Source organism: Bos indicus, chromosome 2 (assembly GCF_029378745.1).
Source record: "Bos indicus isolate NIAB-ARS_2022 breed Sahiwal x Tharparkar chromosome 2, NIAB-ARS_B.indTharparkar_mat_pri_1.0, whole genome shotgun sequence".
Taxonomy (NCBI): Eukaryota; Metazoa; Chordata; class Mammalia; order Artiodactyla; family Bovidae; genus Bos; species Bos indicus.
This window is the reverse complement of record NC_091761.1, coordinates 112,850,528-112,872,140: the sequence shown is the minus strand read 5'-3', so window position 1 is coordinate 112,872,140 and position 21,613 is coordinate 112,850,528. Positions and strand designations below refer to the sequence as shown.

At 38.3% G+C, this 21,613-nt stretch overlaps 1 protein-coding gene across 9 annotated transcripts in view; it reads left to right on the top strand.

Moving 5' to 3' along the window:
- The window catches only part of DOCK10 (dedicator of cytokinesis 10), a 304,825-nt gene that overhangs the window by 254,171 nt on the left and 29,041 nt on the right, over nucleotides 1-21,613 (top strand). For 8 of the 9 annotated variants that reach the window (XR_011562013.1, XM_070773197.1, XM_070773206.1 and 5 more), the window contains exons 29-44: nucleotides 442-525; nucleotides 3,797-3,893; nucleotides 4,755-4,799; nucleotides 5,870-6,045; nucleotides 6,172-6,288; nucleotides 7,971-8,082; nucleotides 8,787-8,908; nucleotides 8,995-9,109; nucleotides 9,203-9,269; nucleotides 9,494-9,541; nucleotides 10,474-10,575; nucleotides 13,163-13,287; nucleotides 14,936-15,048; nucleotides 18,289-18,426; nucleotides 19,461-19,643; nucleotides 20,401-20,511. Coding sequence is in view for 8 of the 9 variants with exons in the window: in XM_070773197.1 (XP_070629298.1) it covers nucleotides 442-525; nucleotides 3,797-3,893; nucleotides 4,755-4,799; nucleotides 5,870-6,045; nucleotides 6,172-6,288; nucleotides 7,971-8,082; nucleotides 8,787-8,908; nucleotides 8,995-9,109; nucleotides 9,203-9,269; nucleotides 9,494-9,541; nucleotides 10,474-10,575; nucleotides 13,163-13,287; nucleotides 14,936-15,048; nucleotides 18,289-18,426; nucleotides 19,461-19,643; nucleotides 20,401-20,511 (1,755 nt within the window). In the remaining variant the exon portion in view is untranslated. The remainder of the gene's footprint in view (nucleotides 1-441; nucleotides 526-3,796; nucleotides 3,894-4,754; nucleotides 4,800-5,869; nucleotides 6,046-6,171; nucleotides 6,289-7,970; nucleotides 8,083-8,786; nucleotides 8,909-8,994; nucleotides 9,110-9,202; nucleotides 9,270-9,493; nucleotides 9,542-10,473; nucleotides 10,576-13,162; nucleotides 13,288-14,935; nucleotides 15,049-18,288; nucleotides 18,427-19,460; nucleotides 19,644-20,400; nucleotides 20,512-21,613) is intronic. The other variant, XM_070773190.1, reaches the window with a different exon arrangement.

Below are 21,613 nucleotides of genomic sequence, written 5' to 3'. Positions count from 1 at the left end.
TGACCTGTCTCTGCTGCCCCTGTTCTTACCAGATGTTGTACAGTAAATGATCTTCACCTAAGGAACTGTGGAAAAAACTATTAAAAAACAATAATAAAATGTAGAAAAGTGGTTAAAAAATAAGACAAGTAAAAGCTAAAAATTTCTATATTAAAAGGAAAGGGCTTGCAATATTTCATTGCAAAGCTCCAAGAGATGTTTTATGAAAAATGATAAATATGGGTTTGTAACTTTGTGGTGTGTGTCCTATATCTGGTATTTTAATTAGCTGCCATATGTGGATGAATGCTTAAGCATATTGTAGATATTGTTCAAACATTTATTATATAAGACATTTAGTGAAATGTTATTTTGCATCAATATTTTTAATCATCTTTTCTAACAGCTTTAATGATCCTTAAAACAAAAACATCTGAATTTATTTATTTATTTATTTTTTAGCGCTGCTTTACATTTATGGACCGGGGTTTTGTGTTTAAGATGGTTAACAATTACATCAGCATGTTCTCCTCTGGTGATCCCAAGGTAAGAACCATGTTCAGGAGTGATGGCTTTCTAAACTGTTGCATTACAAATAAACACACTGGTCTCTGTGTATAATCTGTCTAAAACAATAACCTATCCATTATTTGTATCAAAAAACAATTTCTGTACAATGAAAGGCAGGCTTTTAAAATGGCTCGTCATCTCAGCAAGTCTCCCAAGTCCTCCCTTCGTGGGGAACAAATGGGCGTGGAGTTAAAGTGTTCACATTTCGTTTCTGTTTCTTGTGGGCTGTGAGAGGAGTGATTCCAGCTGCAGTTCTTCTTCCTCAGGTTTTCCCAGGACTGTCTTGGTTTTAGCAAGTTCCACTTCTCTGGAAATTTCCAGTCTTGGGCAAAATGGAACAGTTGATCACCTTACATAAATAGTGACTCTGTGTCGGGAGACAGGGAATAGTACTAATATCTAGGGAGCAGTGGTTCCCAAAGTGTGGTTCCTAGACCAGTGATCTCAGGGCTGAGCTACTGCAGGTGGGGCCCAGAAATCTGGAATGCAGCAAGATTCTTATCACCTTCAGGTGATTTCTGTGTTCTTTCAAGTTTGAGAACCACTGAGCTATATAATATAGCATATGCCAGAGGGACATAAGACTGGAAACGGGCCAGACTCTGAAACTTGTATCATTAAGCATTAAGGTTCTTTGTGTTGCAACCAACAGAAACTTACTCCAATTTGAGTAAAAGGGAATTTATTGGAAGGATATTGGGAGAACTAGGCTTGGAAAAGAGCGGAGACCAAGGCACTTCCAGGGCAGAAGAGTAATCACAAAGGATGAACCTGGGGCCACGGTCTGCTGCTCCTTAAATAATGAAATGGGACCATTTTCTCCCTCTTAACACTCTGCTTACATGTACACCGTGGAATATTACTTGGCCATGAAAAATGAAATAAGGTCATTTGCAGCAATGTGGATGGACTCCAAGATTGTCTAAGTGAAGTAAGTCAGACAGAGAAAGACTAATACTATATGATACAACTTACATGTGGAATCTAATTTTTTTTAAGATACAAATAAACTTATTTAAAAAACAGAAATGGACTCACTCAAATTTATGGTTACCAAAGAGGAAATGTGGGAGGATGTGATAAATAGGAGATTGGGATGAACATATACAGATTGCAATAATATAAAATAGATATCTAATAAGGACCTACTGTATAGCACAGTGAACTCTAGTTAATATTCTGTAATAACCTACTTGGGAAAAGAATCTTAAAAAGAATGGATATATATATATATATATATATATAAAATAACTGATCTACTTTGCTGTACATCTGAAACTAACACAACATTATAAATCAACTATACTCCAATAAAAAAATTTTTTTAAAGATTTACACTCCAGAGAGGAAGCATGTAACTGGTCTGCTTTGGGTCACGTGAAAGAGAAGGCACCTGAATTACCAGTTCCCCATTAACCTTTCCCCATTGGGAGGAAAATAAGTCCCCAAGAGAAGTCATCTAGGTATTGGGAAAGAATATAGAAATATATTTACGAATATAGAAATAGAATATATTTATGTTTATAGAAATAAACAAATATAGAAATTCCAAAAGTAAATAATGATCTTCTTGGAGCATTTCGTGTTAGGCTTAGGAGCCTGAATGTTATTTTTAGCTGTGGAGATTTAGCTAGGAAAACTGCATGATTATATGTCATTCAGTTTTGAAAATCTAGTTCTTTCTGTAAATATTTTTTAAAAGAATGCAACCTAGCAACCTAGATGTCCATCAGCAGATGAATGGATAAGAAAGCGATGGTACATATACACAATGGAGTATTACTCAGCCATTAAAAAGAATACATTTGAATCAGTTCTAATGAGGTGGATGAAACTGGAGCCTATTATACAGAGTGAAGTAAGCCAGAAAGAAAAACACCAATATAGTATACTAACGCATATATATGGAATTTAGAAAGATGGTAACAATAACCCTGTGTACGAGACAGCAAAAGAGACACTGATGTATGGAACGGTCTTATGGACTCTGTTGCAGAGGGAGAGGGTGGGAAGATTTGGGAAAATGGCATTGAAACATGTATAATATCATGTATGAAACGAGTTGCCAGTCCAGGTTCGATGCACGATACTGGATGCTTGGGGCTAGTGCACTGGGACGACCCAGAGGGATGGTATGGGGAGGGAGGAGGGAGGAGGGTTCAGGATGGGGAACACATGTATACCTGTGGCGGATTCATTTTGATATTTGGCAAAACTAATACAATTTGTAAAGTTTAGAAATTAAATTAAAAAAAAAAAAGAATGTCCTTCATTAGTGCTCCAATTATGCAAGAAATTTGCAGAAAATCCTTTTAGGTATGATTCCAGTGACCCTAAATTATATATCTTATCAAAGACCAAATGGAACATACTCAATGAAGAGTGATCACCGTGTAATTTAATTATGTTCCTTTTCACTTTGATGTACAAAGGATTAAGTCAAATACTACCCTTGTTTGAGATGTCAGTATTCTAAATTACTGACTAAAGGTGTCACAAATTATGATTCTAAAGTATCTGAGCAAATGAAATATATTTTTATTTTGTTAGATGTTTTTAGTGAATACAATGAACACAAGCTGAGTCTTAAAAATTGATTACTTAGTTTGCATGACAATAAAAATAGAATGGTTATGGAGTTGCTAATTGTTCCCATTTATGCAGTTGTATTAAGTTGCTTTGGATCATGTCTGCACTTCATTTATCACTGTTCTACTCAAAACATTGAGATGCCAGACCTGTTTGCAAGGGCAGGGAAGGGGTGGAATGATGTACCCTCAGAATAAACGGCAGATGGAGAGAGATTTACTCTAAGTTTAGATTCTCTGCACCATTGTCTTCCTTAGCACTGGATCTTAGAAGTTGATTTCGAGTGATCTGCTCTTCAAGCTGAGTGTAGTTGTACATCTTAGCACATGTGGTGAGGCACTGTTTTTCTCAGAATAAATACATTTTGCTATATGCTAAAAGAAATGAAAAAATAGAACTCAATAAGATTGTATCCCATAGAAGCTCAAGGTAGGTTGCAAATGAAATCACTTCCTGAACAAGCCTTGACCAATCTCCAAAAATAGGGTGCCTGACTACATTTACCACTTGAGAGGGGACAAAATCCTTTAAACTTAACAATGACCCAGTGGTCACACAAAAGTAACTCCACTTCCTTTTTAGAGATAAGATTCAAGTGCAGATTTTCTATTAACTTTCTTAGTGTGTGAATAATAGTCATTCTTTTGCTCTTTTTTAGACCTTATGCCAATATAAATTTGATTTTCTCCAAGAAGTATGTCAGCATGAACACTTTATTCCATTATGTCTCCCCATAAGATCAGCCAACATTCCAGGTAATAAGTCCCAGACTTTTATCAGTTCCTGCAAAGGGAACACATCTGTTTGTTTGCCTTAGCTTCTTTGTTTGTATTCCTGTTTCCTCAGTCTTAGTTTTGTCTGAAATTGTCGTATGGGCATTAGACCCAGGTAATCAGGTTAAAATGCAGAAAATAATAGCATGTGGTAAAGAGTACAGCACTGTATTTCTCAATTTTTGTTTATGTTTTCTTTTTCATCAAAGAGAAGGCCCACAAAGCCATACAATTTGTGCTTGTAAATCAAAGAACATTAACCTCGTAACTATTGCCAAGTTATTACTGCATTAGGCAGACTGGTTAAGACAGTCAAGGGGATCAAAATCTATTTTAGTCATTTGTATTATCTGTTTACTATTTACTTCCCAAGTAGCTCAGCTAGTAAAGAATCCACCTGCAATGCAGGAGACCCCGGTTCAATTCCTGGGTCTGGAATTCACCCTAGAGAAGGGATAGTTTACTATTTATCAATAAGTAAAAGGGATTGTTTACTATTTATCAGTAGCTTAGAGACCTGGTAGTATCTTTGTAGATCTGATATTATCAATAGTAAACATAAAAACATGTTTCATAGCAAGCAGATTTCTGATAGAAGGAAAAGACAGTGCTCAAGAAGAAGGCTAAGCATTAAAATAATTCTGTTCATGACATTCTTTCTTAAGAAAAGAAGTAAACAACCAAAGCCTTGTCTTGAAAAGCAAAGCTTTATTGAAGGGATTCACTTGTATTTTAAGACAATATATTTTAATTTTTCAGTATAAATTACACATAGTTAATGAATATGGTGTTTATCTGAGTATGTATATAGCTGAACTTTTTGTTTATTTATATTAAATTCAGATCCTTTGACACCTTCAGAATCAATACAAGAATTACATGCATCAGGTAAATGATTTTTATTTTCTATTACACTATCTCAGCATCAATAACCACTTTGTGTTTCGATAATATTGATGAGTATAGACACTTCATATTTCCAGTTTCTAGATGCTAATAGTCATATCATCTAATCAAATATATAAAAATATTAAATATCATCTAATCAAAATAGTCAAAAAGTTGAGTGAGCTTTTCTTTTATCACAAATAATTAAATGCTTCCTTAGTTTGAATTTTCTTATACCCTATTCTCCAGAGTTTGAACTCTTTTTAGTTTCCCAAAGCATCAGAAAGTTCCTTAGAGTGTAACCATACGTGAAATTCCCAATTATATGTAATAACATGCTTATTCAATGAAACTATCTTTATATGATATTTCTATCAATAAGCCACAGCCTGGTTCTAACCCTTCTCTCAAAATTGAGATCATTAGAATCATATCAGTTTATTTTTACCCCAGAAAAGTTCATAACTTGAAATAGTCTGGGCAAATTTTTTTCTAGGTATAAATGGGCAATTTGCAAGTTTTGTTTTATTTCTGGCTCCTCACTGTTACTCAGTATTTCGTGAAAAAATTTATTTAACCTAAGCCCTTTGATGTTAGTTTCCTAACTTCCACATTCCCTGAACTTCTGCCTTCAGCAGTATTTTCACGGACTGGAAAAAATCGATGTGTTTACTTTACTTCTGGTCAGATATGTGGTGGAGTGTTCTAATAGTTCATTATTCCTAACATGTAGTCCTGGGTCGGAAAGATCCCCAGAGTAAGAAATGGCAACCCACGCCAGTATTCTTGCTGGGAAAATCCCATGGACAGAGGAGCCTGGCAGGCTGTGGTCCATGGGATTGCAAAAGAGTTGAACACGACTGAAATGACTCAGCATGCACACATGCTCTGTTTTGGATAAGAATAAACAGTATTTACTGAATGCCCCTCTTCACATTTTTCATATAAGATTGCATTGCTGAATCCCTCCTAGTAGCAATAAGGGTTTATAGTTGTTTGTTCCATTTCTCTTAATTGTAAAGTGATCATTTGACTTTCAGTAACATGATCTCTTTACCTTCCACACAAAGATATGCCTGAATATTCGGTCACGAATGAATTTTGCCGCAAACACTTCTTAATCGGAATTCTGCTCCGAGAAGTTGGCTTTGCTCTGCAAGAAGATCAAGATATCAGGCACTTGGCTTTAGCTGTCCTAAAAAACCTAATGGCTAAGCATTCATTTGATGATCGATACAGAGAACCAGTAAGTGGTCTTTCTTTCTCCCTTCCCTAAGCACCATTTAATGGTTCACTGCATTAAGTGCCTATCAAACCTACAAGTCTATCGATTTTTATGTGAATCATTTCTTTTGACTCCTTTTCTACCTAGGAAAAGCAGGCCCAGATAGCCGGTTTATACATGCCCCTCTATGGCATGCTTCTGGACAATATGCCAAGGATTTACCTGAAGGACCTGTATCCTTTTACTGTCAATACATCAAATCAGGTAAGTTTGCATAATATTCCAAGTGTCTATTTTAATAAAGAGTTTGCCTTTTTTTATATATTTTTGGCCTCGATAACCATTTTTCCCTAAATGTGAGCAAACTAAGGATTAAACAGAACAGTGCTTTTTGCTAGGTGGTATTTTGGTGGGGGGAAGCAGGCGTTTGATTTTGGTTTTTTATCTATTTTTTTATTGCAGTATAACTGCTTTACACTGTTGTGTTACTTTCCGCTGTACAGTGAAGTATATCAGCCATATGCATACATGTATTCCCTCCCTGTTAGACCTCCCTCCCACCCAAGCCTTTCATTTCGCCCAGGTCACCACAGAGCACTGGGCTCAGCTGCCTGTGTTATATATACAGCAGCCATCTAGCTATCTGTGTTGCACACGGGAGTGGACATAAGGGGCTTTCCTTGTGGCTTGGATGTACTTTCTCAGTTCTTTTCACCCTCTCCTTCCCCATCCCTCCTGTGTCCACACATCCATTCTCTACATCTGCATCTCTGTTCCCACCCTGCATATAGGTTCATCTGTACCATTTTTCTAGATTCCATATATATGCATTAATGTAGGTGTTTTGAGGTGTTTATATGGTGTCTAGAAGCTAGGAACTGTGTCTGGAATTTTTTTTGACCTTGGACCAGTTACCATCTATGTAAACTTCAGTAAGCTATTCAACTTTTTCCTCTTTTATAAAATGGAACAGAATACCTCTGTCGCAGGGTTCTTAGGAGGATTAAATGTGTAATAGATAACATGCATCATAGAGACTGGCACATTATAAGTACCTAACATCTAGTTTTTAATAATAATATACATTTAAAAATCCATGATAATAGTGATAATCCAGTCAATGAATTTATGACACTACTTACAAGTGGAATCTAAAAAATACAACAAACTAGAGAATATGACAGAAAAAAGAAGCAGACTCACAGATATAGACAACAACCTAGTGATTACCAGTAGGGCGAAGGAAGAGCCATAGGAATAGGGGTTAAGAGGTATAAGTGTTACATATAAAATTATTATAATTTTATAAGCTATAAGGATATATTGTACAACATGGGGAATGTAGCCAGTATTTTATTATAACTGTAAATGGAGGATAACCTTTAAAACTGTGAATCCCTATGTTCTATACTTATAACATATAATATTGTACATCAATTATAGTTCAATTAAAAAATTTTTTAAATCAGTGAACTTATCAATCACCATTATAGTCATTTAGTCCAGGAGTCCCCAACTGCTGGGATCTAATGCCTGATGATCTGAAGTGGAGCTGATGTAATAATCGTAGAAATAAAATGGACAATAAATGTAATATGTTTGAATCATCTCCAAACCATCCTTCCTCCCACGGTCTGTGGAAAAACTTTCTTCCACAAAACCGAAAGATGCCAAAAAGATTGGGGACCCCTGATTTAATCTATATCTGAAAAAGTTTCCACTACATTGTTTAAAAATTTAAAAATCACATAAGAAACCAAATTGTGACTAAGATTATGGTTTGACAGTATTCACTTTCATTGCCTACTTAGGCAGAAGATTTTGCAAAAATATAAAAAATCAAATCTCTTATCATCTAATTGAAAATGTAATGAAGAAAACATTTGTAGGTTTATGATGTTGAAATATGTTAATTCCCACTAATCTCTTCTGTGCTTTGAATCCAGGGGTCTAGAGACGACCTCAGTACCAACGGAGGATTCCACACCCAGTCAGCTATGAAACATGCCAACTCTGCAGACACATCATTTTCTAAAGATGTTTTAAATTCTATAGCAGGTACTTCAGACCTTCCAGACAATGGTGTTTAACACTCATCTGTGTTTACATTGTATATCACTGTGCTTTTTACCCACTCATCCATTGTACATAATGTATGAGGCAAAGTATTCTACATTTATATAGCTAAAGAGTCTTGTTACATGTTTCTCTGAATGTCATCCAACAACTTCCTCTTCTACTTAGTGTTCATTTCTACTTGGATTAAGAAGCAGTCTACTCCGATGTCATCAAATTGTTTCATTCTGAAAACAATCTTGATGTTTTCATTGCATACAGCCTTTTAAAATATAATAGCCCTTCCACTTCAAAGATTGTTTTTAAGAACTATTTTGGAAATGTCATCTTAATTTCTTACAAACTGTCAAAAATTGAAAGCTGCTTCCTCCAAAGCATCCTTAAGAACTTTTATTAAGCATTTTAAAACAGAAACGTTCTTTAAAAAGCTTTGTAAGAAATCAAAGGAGCACGCTTTATTTCCAGTTATAATGGTCTAAATGTTCTTAAATCCTTCATACTGGCATGGCTGTTAAAATAATATTTTAAAAGTTGCATGTCTTTCATGCCGATCCCAGACTCTATTGTGTCAGGCTTTCACAATACCTGAATGATCAGCATCTTTTTGGTTCATTTTAGCGTTGTGTGTGTGTGTGCACGCCCATGCATCTCATTACCGTCTTGTGTGCTGTGGCTTGTGTTTACAGCATTTTCATCAATAGCTATTTCTACAGTAACACATGCTGATTCCAGAGCTTCATTAGCAAGTCTTGACTCCAACCCAAGTACCACTGAGAAGAGCAGTGAGAAGACTGACAACTGTGAAAAGGTATGACTTCCCTCCCAACCTTCCCAAGCACGTTACAAGTCAGCTGTCTCCTCCTCCTCAATCCTTGTTGTTTCTTTCATCCCTAGATCCCAAGACCCTTATCTTTGATAGGCTCAACTCTTCGATTTGACAAGCTAGATCAAGCAGAAACCAGGAGTCTTCTCATGTGCTTTCTGCACATTATGAAAACAATTTCGGAGGGTAAAGAGAGCTCTTTAAAATTAAATTTTAAAAAAAAAAAGGAAAAAACTTTGAATTTCAAAGAGTCTCATGCTATTTGGTGTTTCCTTTCAGAGACTCTGATTGCCTACTGGCAAAGAGCCCCCAGTCCAGAGGTGTCTGACTTCTTCAGCATCTTGGAGTAAGTTTTAGAGTTGATTACTTAAGACTTTTTTTCTAGAACCTTCAAATGATTTTAGTATACCATTTTTCATTCTAAGTATCGTATGGTGAATAATCTGTCAATAATAATGCATAAACTATCTAAAGAAAACTGTATTTGTCTTTTAGTGCACTTGGATGAACACTTTGTATAGATAAAAAGGTATGAATAATTAGAATGTGACTTGTTTTTTTCCTTTCTAGCGTCTGTCTTCAAAATTTCAGATATCTAGGGAAACGGAACATAATAAGGTAATCATTTTAAACTCCAAAAGATTAGTCTGATCTTTTGAAAAGAATCATGAAAAGAATCATAGTCTGATCTTTTGAAAAGAGTCATATATGTGTGTGTTAGAAATCTTAAAATGCAAATAGGATTTTAAGGTTGACCTCATATTAAGTAAAGCATGTTTGATGATTACACTCCAGATTAACTTTTTTTTTTTTAGTATATTGGAAGTATTTTCTTAAATATGCATCTTCTAAGTTACATTCATATGAAGACAAATTGGTTGAAAAGCTACATGAAATGTGGTTTCCTTTCAGAAATGTGTGTTTGTGCTTTTTATTCGGACAACATTAACTGTTCTTTGATCTATTATGGATATAGTGTAATCATTAAACAATGCTTTGCTTAATGTGAAGTTTTAGTTGTTTTTTTTTTTTTTTTTTAGTTTTAAAACTGAAACTTCACATTAAGCAAAGCATGTTTGATGATTATACTATACCCATAGTAGATCCAAAAATAGTTAATGTTGTCCAAAGAAAAAGCACAAAACACACATTTCTGAAAGGAAACCACATTTCATGTAGCTTTTCAACCCATTTGTCTTCATATGAATGTAACTTAGAAGATGCATATTTAAGAAAATACTTCCAATATACTAAAAAAAAAAAAAATTAATCTGGAATAACTGTGCTCTCATCCTTTCCCATAAGAGACAGCAGTGCCCCGCCCCTGCCCCCCCCCCCCCCCCCCCCCCCGCCCCAGCACATTCCCTAAACCCTCAATTTCCCATTTCCAGAAGAAAATGTGGTTTTCTTCTGGAAAAAAGTGGTTTGTTTTTGTTTTTATAACATATGAAAGATTTCATTGTCCAGTAATCTTTTGTCAGTTGCCATTTTTTGTTTATATATCAGTTGCAAACACTGAGCTAAGATTAAAACTTCAGTTTTCCTTGCAGAAAAATTGCTGCTGCGTTTAAATTCGTGCAGTCCACCCAGAACAATGGAACTCTCAAAGGATCTAATCCATCCTGCCAGACTTCTGGCCTTTTGTCACAATGGTACTGTCACATTTGCTTGATATTTAAAATTATATTGTGAGTGTACATGGATGTGTATATGTGTGTGTGTGTATTGGGCTTCTGCAGTGGCTCAGTGGTCAAGAATCCGCCTGCAATGCAGGAGCCAAAGGAGACACGGGTTAAATCCCTGAGAAGATTGCCTGGAGGAGGACATGGCAGCCCACTCCAGTATTCCTGCCTGGAGAATCCCATGGACAGGGGAGCCTGGGGGGCTACAGTCTATAGGGTCACAGAGTGGGGCATGACTGAAGCAATTTAGCACACACACACATGCATATATATAGAGAGAGTGTGGATACACACACTATGTACATACACACACATGCATGTGTGTGTGTGTATATATATATATGTATATTTTATACATATGAAATATCCCCTGGTGGCTCAGACGGAATAGTGTCTGCCTGCAGTGCCGAAGACCTGGGTTCGATCCCTGGGTCAAGAAGATCCCCTGGAGAAGGAAATGGCAACCCACTCCAGTACTCTCGCCTGGAAAATTCCATAAACAGAGGAGCCTGGTAGGCTACCGTCCGTGGGGTTGCAAAGAGTTGGACACAACTGAGTGACTTCACTTACTTACACTTGCTGCTGCTAAGTCGTGTCCAACTCTGTGCGACCCCATAGACGGCAGCCCACCAGGCTCCCCCATCCCTGGGATTCTCCAGGCAAGAACACTGGAGTGGGTTGCCATTTCCTTCTCCAATACTTATATGTATATTTCAAGCCAGACACAGATTTCAAATAACTCTGTATGTTTCTAAGAGGAAACCTTGTAAGTACTTCCCTATCTGGCCCACTAACTTGTAAAGACCTAAGAAGCAAGAATTACACCTTATTTATGTGACCTTATTTATGTACAGTATATTACTGTACAATGCCTTGTGTTGTTGTTGTGTGCTCAGTCATGTCCGAGTCTGTGACCCCAGGGACTGTAGCATGTCGGGTTCCTCTGTCCATGGGATTTCCCAGGCAAGAATACTGGAATAGGTTGCCATTTCCTTTTCCAGGGCATCTTCCCAATCCACAGATTGAACGTGGTCTCTGGTGTCTCCTGCATTGGCCGGTGGATTCTTGCATAGGGTCAATGAGTATCTTAATTTTTTTAAGCCTGGAAAGATATAATTCCAATCAATGACTATTTTCATGTTTGCTAATCTCTTGGTGACAAAGTAAACTGTGAGGTCGTATCTCCCCTTTCCTTTCAGTAATTTTAATAATTTAACCATATTCTTAGAGTTTAATGTAATTTTTTTAAGGGTCAAAGGCAATAAGGAAGCATATCTGGCCCCATAAGCTCATGTTAGTTTTTTTAGTCATCAGACTGATTTAACTAGCATAAAAAACCCAGGGTCACCCCTCATAAACTACCCTACAGAAAACATTAGCCTGAAATGCTACCTTAAAGCTCCTCTGGGTCTAGTCAATCCAAACTCTTTGCTGAAGTTTTCTCCAGCTTGATTTATTCTTCCCAGAGGTATCATGATAGTATACAATATGAAAATGGCTGTATTTTAGAAAGAATTTTAGAAAGTAATATGGAAGTAGTAAACGGCTAATAAATCATAGAATAAATTTTGCCTCTTTATCCATGGGGACCACTTGAGTGGCCCCCTTATGAGAAAGCAAATAAAAAATATCATGGGCATGTTTTGGCAATTGGTAGTAGGAGAGAGGACCATAAACGATGACTTTAATGACGATCGTAACCCAGCTGAGGTCACTACAGTTTAGAGGCTGTCTGGTAAGTTAGACTTCAGGGTCCTCCCTGAACACCTCCTGATTTTTTCCCCAAAACCATGGCTTTTCCCAGCAGTTATAGACAGAAGGAGACAAAGTAATTCAGTCCCAAAGTTTAAGCCATATAGCCCCAAACCCATTATTCCCTATAGCTGCAGAAATGACCCAGACTCTCTTGGCTACTAAAAACCAAAGTCAGATTTCCTGGGCCCCGATCCACTCAGAGCACTTGATTTAGCCAGAACCAAATAAGCCTTGAGAAGTAAGACAAAGAGAAAACCATTGCTTCTTTTTGAGACTTCACTCTTCAGTATCTCTTCCTCCAAATACTAAGAAGTAAGAGTCAAAGAGTTGTTTCAGACCAAATTTTACTTTTTTATATTTTACCCCCTAAAAATAATTGATACCAATTGAGTTATGTAGTATTGTACTTTATAAATGTTTATCACTATGCCTTTCTAAGCAACCAATAGCCAGCGTAACATCTATGGAATCCCATGATTTCATTAAATAATAGTGAATATGATTGTGCAGAATTTAATTCCGTATCTATTATTTTGGCAGATGAATTCTTTACTACTAGCGCCACCTGGGAAACTCATTATCCTTTAGTATCTATTATCATTCTGAACCTTTTTTTGGCTTAAATAAAATTTCTCCAAAAGTACTTTTAAATTTCTGTCATCGTGTCACCCCATAATTAATGGTTTTTCATAAAAAGTCTCATTTTTCACAAAAAATGTTAATATGACGCAAGAGAATTTGAAAAAAACATTTGGTTTTCATATCCCTATGACTTTAACCATTTTTCTTATTTCATTTCCAGGATGCACACCACTTCCAGTCATGAAGGACAGAAGCAGCACAGATCACAAACTTTACCAATAATTCGAGGCAAAAATGCACTTTCTAACCCCAAACTCCTCCAGATGTTAGACAATACCATGACCAGTAAGTAAACCAGAAACAATAGCAACAAGATGGTTATCGTTTTTCTCTAGACATGTGCAGGAAATAAATTCATTCTGTTTCAGAATGTAGGGAATGTTGCTGTGCCCCTCAGACCACTGGTTTTCAGGCTTGCTGTAGCCCTGAGAATGTTCCTGAGGAGAGAATCAGCTGCTACTGCTGCTGCTAAGTCGCTTCAGTCGTGTCCGACTCTGTGCGACCCCATAGACGGCAGCCCAACAGGCTCGCCCGTCCCTGGGATTCTCCAGGCAAGAACACTGGAGTGGGTTGCCATTTCCTTCTCCAATCAGCAGGGAGTAGTTTAAAAACATAGTGTTTGGGACTTCCCTATTGTTCCAGTGGTAAGGACTCTGTGCTCCCACTGCACGGGGCATGGGTTGGATCCCTCACTGGGGAACCAAGGGACTCTGGCATCGTGAGAGTTATGGTGGCCTCTCTCAACCTGATTATTATCCCTCTGGGAAGAGGAAAAAGTTGCCTGTGTCCTAGAAGCAGCAGGCGTGCCATCTTGAATCCAGTGCTGCACACATTCTAGGTGTGAATGAGGTAAAAAACGAGATCCAGTCCTTTCATATCATGTAAGTGTGCTTGATTATGGACACATGACCAAAGTTAGCTATTTGACAGTATTTGCCTTAACCTGTAAATACATTTAGTACCTTTCTGAAGAGGTCATTCGTGCAGATCATCCACTCAGACTCTACATTTGATCTATTAACCTGGAGCATAAAACTTGACCCAGACTAATTATGGAGGAAATATGACTATACTGACAGCTGAACCAATGGAAAAGAAGTGGGAAATAAAGAACAGACTACTCTGATTCTTTAGAAACTCCATACCTGACCAATGAAAAGGGCACACACACTGTCTTCATTGGTTCAAGCTACTAAAACAAGATGCATCAGACTGCGTAGCTTAAATAAAAAATATTTACTTCTCCTAGTTCTAGAGGGTAGGAGATCCAAGATCAAGGTGCTAGCAGATTTGATGTCTGGTAGAAACCTGCCTTGCAAATGGCTACCTTCTTGCTGTGTTCTCACATGGTAGAGATAGAGATGATCCCTCTGGTATCTCTTTTTAAAAGGGCATTAATCCCAATCATGAGGGCTCCATTCTCATAACCTAATTACTTTTCAAAGACTCCACCTTCACATACCATCACATTGTGGATTAGGGCTTTGATTTATTTGCTTTTTCATACTGTTCTGACTCAAGGGACATGAGTGAGAGCACACTCCGGGAGATAGTGAAGGGTGGGGAAGTCTGATGTGCCACAGTCCACGGGGTTGCCAAGAGTCAGACATGACTTAATGACTCAACAGCAACAACAATATGAATTTTGGGGGAAACACACATATTCAGTCTATAGCATCCACTAAAAACTCTGTCTAGTATTCTTGCTTCAGCCGATAAAGAAATTGAATAAATGTAAGCATTTTGATTTACTAAATTACTCATCAAAACACCAGTGAAGATTGTGTGTCTATACATAGGTTGTATATTGTATCCACATTGTCCATATTGTATATATGTTGTATATGACTATGTTGCAATAGAAGAAAGTTTTTAATAGGGTACAAAGACTTGTCTCAGACCTTTATGCTGTTTTCTACTTTGGACTTTGTAGGCAACTCTAATGAAATAGACATTGTGCACCACGTGGACACGGAGGCCAACATTGCTACAGAGGTTTGCCTGACTATTCTAGACCTGCTGGCCCTCTTCACTCAGGTCCACCAGGTGAGTGTGACCACAGCATCTTCTGCAACATGACAAAACTAAAGATGGAAAAGTCATGTGAAGTCAAGAACATGTTTTTAAGACATTTAATGAAACCCATTAACCTTCCATAAATCAACCTGTGAGTGGAAAGCATCTTAAAGATGAGATTCAGAATTCATCAGTTCAGTTCAGTCACTCAGTGGTGTCTGACTCTTTGTGACCCCATGAACTGCAGCACACCATGCCTCCCTGTCTGTCACCAACTCCCAGAGTCCACCCAAACCCATGTCCATTTAGTCGGTGATGCCATCCAACCATCTCATCCTCTGTCATCCCCTTCTCCTCCTGCCTTCAATCTTTCCCAGCATCAGGGTCTTTTCCAGTGAGTCAGCTCTTCGCATCAGGTGGCCAAAGTAGTGGAGTTTAAACTTCAACATCAATCCTTCCGATGAACACCCAGGACTGATCTCCTTTAGGATGGACTGGCTGGATCTCCTTGCAGTCCAAGGGACTCTCAAGAGTCTTCTCCAACACCGCAGTTCAGAAGCATCAATTCTTCAGTGCTCAACTTTCTTTATAGTCCAACTCTCACATCCATACATGACTACTGGAAAAACCATAGCCTTGACTAGATGGACCTTTGTTGACAAAGTAATGTCTCTGTTTTTTAATATGCTGTCTAGGTTGGTGGTAACTTTCCTTCCAAGGAGTAAGCGTCTTTTAATTTCATGGCTGCAATCACCATCTGCAGTGATTTTGGAGCCCCCCAAAATAAAGTCAGCCACTGTTTCCACTGTTTCCCCATTTGCCATGAAGTGATGGGACCAGATCCCATGATCTTAGTTTTCTGAATGTTGAGTTTTAAGCAAACTTTTTCACTCTCCTCTTTCTCTTTCATCAAGAGGCTCTTTAGCTTTTCTTCACTTTCTGCCATAAGGGTGGTGTCATCTGCATATCTGAGGTTATTGATATTTCTCCTGGCAATCTTGATTCCAGGTTGTGCTTCCTCCAGCCCAGTGTTTCTCATGATGTACTCTGCATATAAGTTAAATATATTTTCCTGTTTGGAACCAGTCTGTTGTTCCATGTCCAGTTCTAACTGTTACTTCCTGACCCGTATACAGGTTTCTCAAGTGGCAAGTCAGGTGGTCTGGTATTCCCATCTCTTGAAGAATTTTCCACAATTTGTTGTGACCCACACAGTCAAAGGCTTTGGCATAGTCAATAAAGCAGAAATACATGTTTTTCTGGAACTCTCTTGCTTTTTTGATGATCCAGTAGATGTTGGCAATTTGATCTCTGGTTCCTCTGCCTTTTCTAAAACCAGCTTGAACATCTGGAAGTTCACGGTTCACGTATTGCTGAAGCCTGGCTTGGAGAATTTTAAGTATCACTTAACTAGTGTGTGAGATGAGTGCTATTGTGCGATAGTTTGAGCATTCTTTGACATTGCCTTTCTTTGGGATTGGAATGAAAAGTGACCTTTTCCAGTCCTGTGGCCACTGCTGAGTTTTCCAAATTTGCTGACATATTGAGTGCAGCACTTTCATAGCATCATCTTTCAGGATTTGAAATAGCTCAACTGGAATTCCTACTAGTTTGTTCATAGTGATGCTTCAGAATTCATCAGAAGTTGGCAAATGCATAGCTGATATACACACAGACATTTCATTATTTTCCAATAATAGACACTTCTTTCTTCCTTGTTTTTCCTGTTTTATGTCAGGCAAGCTGGGCTGAGTGAGATGTGACCCTACGTTTTCAGTATCAGAGGGAGAGACCAATGATTCAACTAGATACAACAGATAAACGGACTTAACAGCTAGAGAAAACCAAGTGATGACGTTGAGCATCTTTTTGAGTGCTTACTTACCATCTGTAGATCTTTGGTGAAATGATACCACTACCAGCTCTTAGAATGGCTACAGTTAAAAAGTTTTGGCAAGAATATGGAGAAACTGGAAGTCTCATTCACTGGTGGTGGAAATGCAAAATGGTACAAACACCTTGAAAAACAATATGCTGAAATAAAAAATTAAACAGAATCTATCATGTGACCAGCCATTTCAATTCTAAGGATTTACCCAGGAAAAATAAGTGTTTGCTCACACAAAGCTTTATACATGAATATTCATAGAAGCTTTATTTTTAATAATGAAACACTGGAAACAACCCAAATGTACTTCAGCAGGTGAATGGATTTTCTAAAACAGTGATATAGCCATACAGTAGGATACTGCTCAGTTATGCTCAGTAAAAGAAGCCAAACAGAGCATGTTTTATATAATTCCTTTTAAATACAATTTTATAAAATATGAACTATAGAATTTGTATGTCAGTTACACCTCAATGAAGTTATTAAAAACTTCAGCTCAACCTGATGAACTTTTGAATGTTAAGGGTTTAATTAGAAAAAGTTGAACTGGTAGAATAAAGACTACACGAAACAGAATGATTGTACCAAGAAAGTCCTACGTTCAAGTAAAAAGTCAGCATGATGGTAGAAAAATCAAAATCCATGTTTTAATCCTTTATTGCTCAGTGGAAGTGTCAGTCAAATCCCATACATCTTACAGACTCTTCTATCAGTGCCTTCGAGGACCCGCCTGTCTATGACCTCTTCATCTTCTACCTCTCTCCTGACTGCACCCTGACTCACCATGCTTAGGCTACACAGCAAATTTTTTCTCCACCTTGAACTCACAAGCTCCTTTTCAGCTCAAGTCCCTGGTACCAACTTTTGTTTCTTACTTGGACAGTCCTCCCAGATCTGGCCAGGGCTGACTTTTTCAGCTCACCTGTCAATTCAACCATTAGAGGAGTCTTAACCATCCTACATAAAGTAATCCTACCCACCCCCCCCCCAACACAAAGCATTTACTTTCCTTCCTATTATCCTTCTACTCTGTTTTTTTATTTGGTAACTTTTTTCAGTCACTGCTGTGTATATGTTTCATTGGGAACAAGAATAAGACCTTCTTATTTTGCAGTTCATTTCCAGCATCCAAAATCATGCCTATCACATAGCAGATTGCTGTTGTTGAGTTGCTAAGTTATGTCCAACTCTTTGTGACACCGTGAACTACAGCATACCAAGCCTCCCTGTACCTTACTATCTCCCGAAGTTTGCCCAAGTTCATGTCCATTGAGTTGATGATCCTATCTAACCATCTCATTGCCGGCCCAGAGAAAATATTTTTTGAAAGAATACAGGAGTCCTTCCACTCATCCTAAATAAGTGCTGTGTTGAATTTCCAGAGACAACTCCAACAATCTGAATGTCAGAATTCAATGATGAAAAGGGTCTTTGACACCTACATGCTCTTTTTCCAAGTCAACCAATCAGCTACCGCACTGAAGCACGTGTTTGCCTCGTTGAGGCTGTTTGTGTGTAAGGTAAGAGTCCAGGTTCCTTGGAGAGCTCAGTGAAGTGTTGATTACTGACACTGAAAGTGTTAGTCACTCAGCATGTCCGACTCTTTGTGACCCCATGGACTGTAGCCGGCCAGGCTCCTCTGTCCATGAAATTCTTCAGGCAAGAATAGTGTAGTGGGTTGCCAAGCCCTTCTCTGAGGGATCCTCCCGACCCAGGGATTGAACCCAGGTCTTCTGCATTGCATGCAGATTCACCACCATCTGAGCCACCAGGGACGCCCATTACTGACAATAAACAAGCACTAATCCTTACGTCTCTCAGTAGGGTGGAAAGAAGGGTGGTTTGATTCTATGTTGATTTATTTGGTTTTATTAGACTGTTTGATTCATGGTCTCAGAATAAGTTCACAGCCTTGATGGCTTATCTGCTGGATATAAAAAGGGAATAAAATTGGCATTTGGCTTCCAATTCTTTGGGTTCTCAGTGTTTGTGGCAGAGTTAGGTAAAATATACACCATCAACTGTGATTTTAAATCGTTCCACTTCAAAAGAGTCCCCTTTGAGGACCTGTGGCTTTACAATGTTGAGTGAATAGAAACTATCTCAAAGCTCTCATTCTGTTTCTTTGAGTAATCATCCATTATTGATGCAAAGGATACTTACAACATGTTATTTAGTCACTCAGTCATGTCCGACTCTTCTGTGACCCCATGGACTGTACCCTGCCAGGCTTCTTGGCCATGGGATTTCCCAGGCAAGAATTCCCAGGAAGTGGGTTGCCATTTCCTCCTCCAGGGAATCTTTCTGACCCAAAGATCAAACCTGCATCTTCTGCATTGGCAGGTGGATTCTTTACCACTGGGCTACCATGAAAGCCCCAATACTAGCATCGACTTAGGTAAATAAAATTATATCTTCTTCCACCTACAAATGGTAGAAAAAGTCTAGGTTTAAAAAAAAAAAAGGATTTTGTTCTAAGGAATTTTCAAATATGAGAATGAACAGAGCGAAATGAAGGAATTTGCTCATTTCACCAGCACTTCTGTCTCCACAGTTTCCTTCAGCATTTTTCCAAGGGCCTGCTGACCTGTGTGGATCATTCTGCTATGAAGTCCTAAAATGCTGTAACCACAGGTCACGGTCAACTCAGATGGAAGCATCAGCACTTCTATACTTCTTTATGAGGAAGAATTTTGAATTTAACAAGCAGAAGTCAATTGTACGGTCGCACTTACAAGTAAGTGCTGCCAGTTTTCATTAATGTTGTTAAAACCACTCATCTGTTTCAGCATTGATACAAGCTTCCTGTTTCCAGGGCAACCAGATCCCCATTCCTTCATCAGATTCCTCTTTAAGGATGCTCATCACACTCAGTTCTGATTCACAGAAAGAGGGCAGCTGGACAGAAATTAGCAAAGTCCATAATTCCACTTGTACTTTTCCTTTTTTCTGCCAGGGAATAAATAGAATCATATGGAACAGAGGTCCCCAACCCCAGTTTGGTCGATGGCCTGTTAGGAACTGGGCCACAAAGCAGGAATTGAGGGGAAAGCAAGCAAGTGAAGCTACATCTGTATTTACAATCACTCCCTATCGCTCCCCTTACTACCTGAGCTCACACTCAGGGCTCTCACTGATTCTGCATTATGGTGAGCTATATAGTTACTTCATTATGTATTACAATGTAGTAATAATAGAAATAAAGTGCACAGTAGATGTAGTTACTTGGATCATCCCAAAACCATCCCCCCTGCCCCTGTCTTCCACAAAACTGGTCCCTGGGGCCGAAAAGGTTGCAGACCACTGATAATAGAATATACAACTTGAGAAACCATGACTATTTCTAGGATGCCAAATTCCACCAGATTCTGAGCACATTCGTTGGGCCTACAGGGATATATTCATGATACATCCACCCAAGTCAATGGTTTTCTTTACACCTACTATTTTGGAGTTACTTACTTTTGAGGCTCCATTTTTGTTTTCTCTTTCAGCTCATCAAGGCCGTAAGCCAGTTAATAGCTGATGCTGGGATTGGAGGCTCTCGTTTTCAGCATTCCCTTGCTATTACCAATAATTTTGCTAATGGAGACAAGCAAATGAAAGTAAGAAATGCATTGTGGACTTTTTTTAAGGAATTGGGAATAAACTAAGCTGTTGGATTCTTTTTATGAGATGTCAAAATCACAAAAAAAAAACAAATTCTGCATTTTATTTATTGACACTTTGAGTCCTGACATTGAATTTGCTTCTACTTTGAGCATGTAATCTGTTAAGTGATATTACCAAGGTATGGGGCTGAATGATATGGGACAATAAAACTAACCACATATATCAAATATATATATATATATATATATATATATATATATATATAAAGCACAGTGATTCTCTCATGATCCTACTCTTGGTCAAATTCATTTTACCTTTCTTTTAGAACTTTTTGGGGACATCTCCTTCAATCATTATACTGAAAAGTCCTGGGGTAGAGCCTGGTGACAGGCATGAGTGAACCCAGGGATTAAAATAAGGTTTTCAGATCTCTTTCCCCTACCGCCTCTACTTTTTTGCCTCTCTGTCTCTCAGTTCAATTTTCTTCGTTTACTTCATTTACAGGTAGGCTGTCCCCATGAGCTTAGTCTCTCAGAAATTCTGAGAACACTGGTAGTAATCTGTGAGTGGGAAATTAAAGTTCCTAGACTGAGTCTCTTTGATCCAACCTTGTATCATATGCCCAATCCCTAAACCAATCACTGTGACCTGGGGTATCAAAGAATATGATTGATTATCCAGGCCAGTATCATGCCCAGCCCTGGGAAGGAAGTGGTGTTATTGTTCAGTCTGTAAGTTGTGTCTGACCCTTTGCAACCCCATGGACTGCAGCACACCTCTGTCCTTCACTATCTCCCAGAGTTTGCTCAAATTCGTGTCCATTGGGTCAGTGATGCTATCTAACCATCTCATCCTCTGCTATCCTCTTCTGCTTTTGCCTTCAGTCTTGCCCAGCATCAGGGTCTTTTCCAGGGAGTCGGCACTTCTCATCAGGTGGCTGAAGTATTGGAGCTTTAGCTTCAGCATCAGTCCTTCCAATGAATATTCAGGGTTGATTTCCTTTAGGATTGACTGGTTTGATCTCCTTGCAGTCCAAGGGAAGGAAGTAGACACATGCAAATCACACAAACCAGAGCCAGAGAGGATGCTAGATGA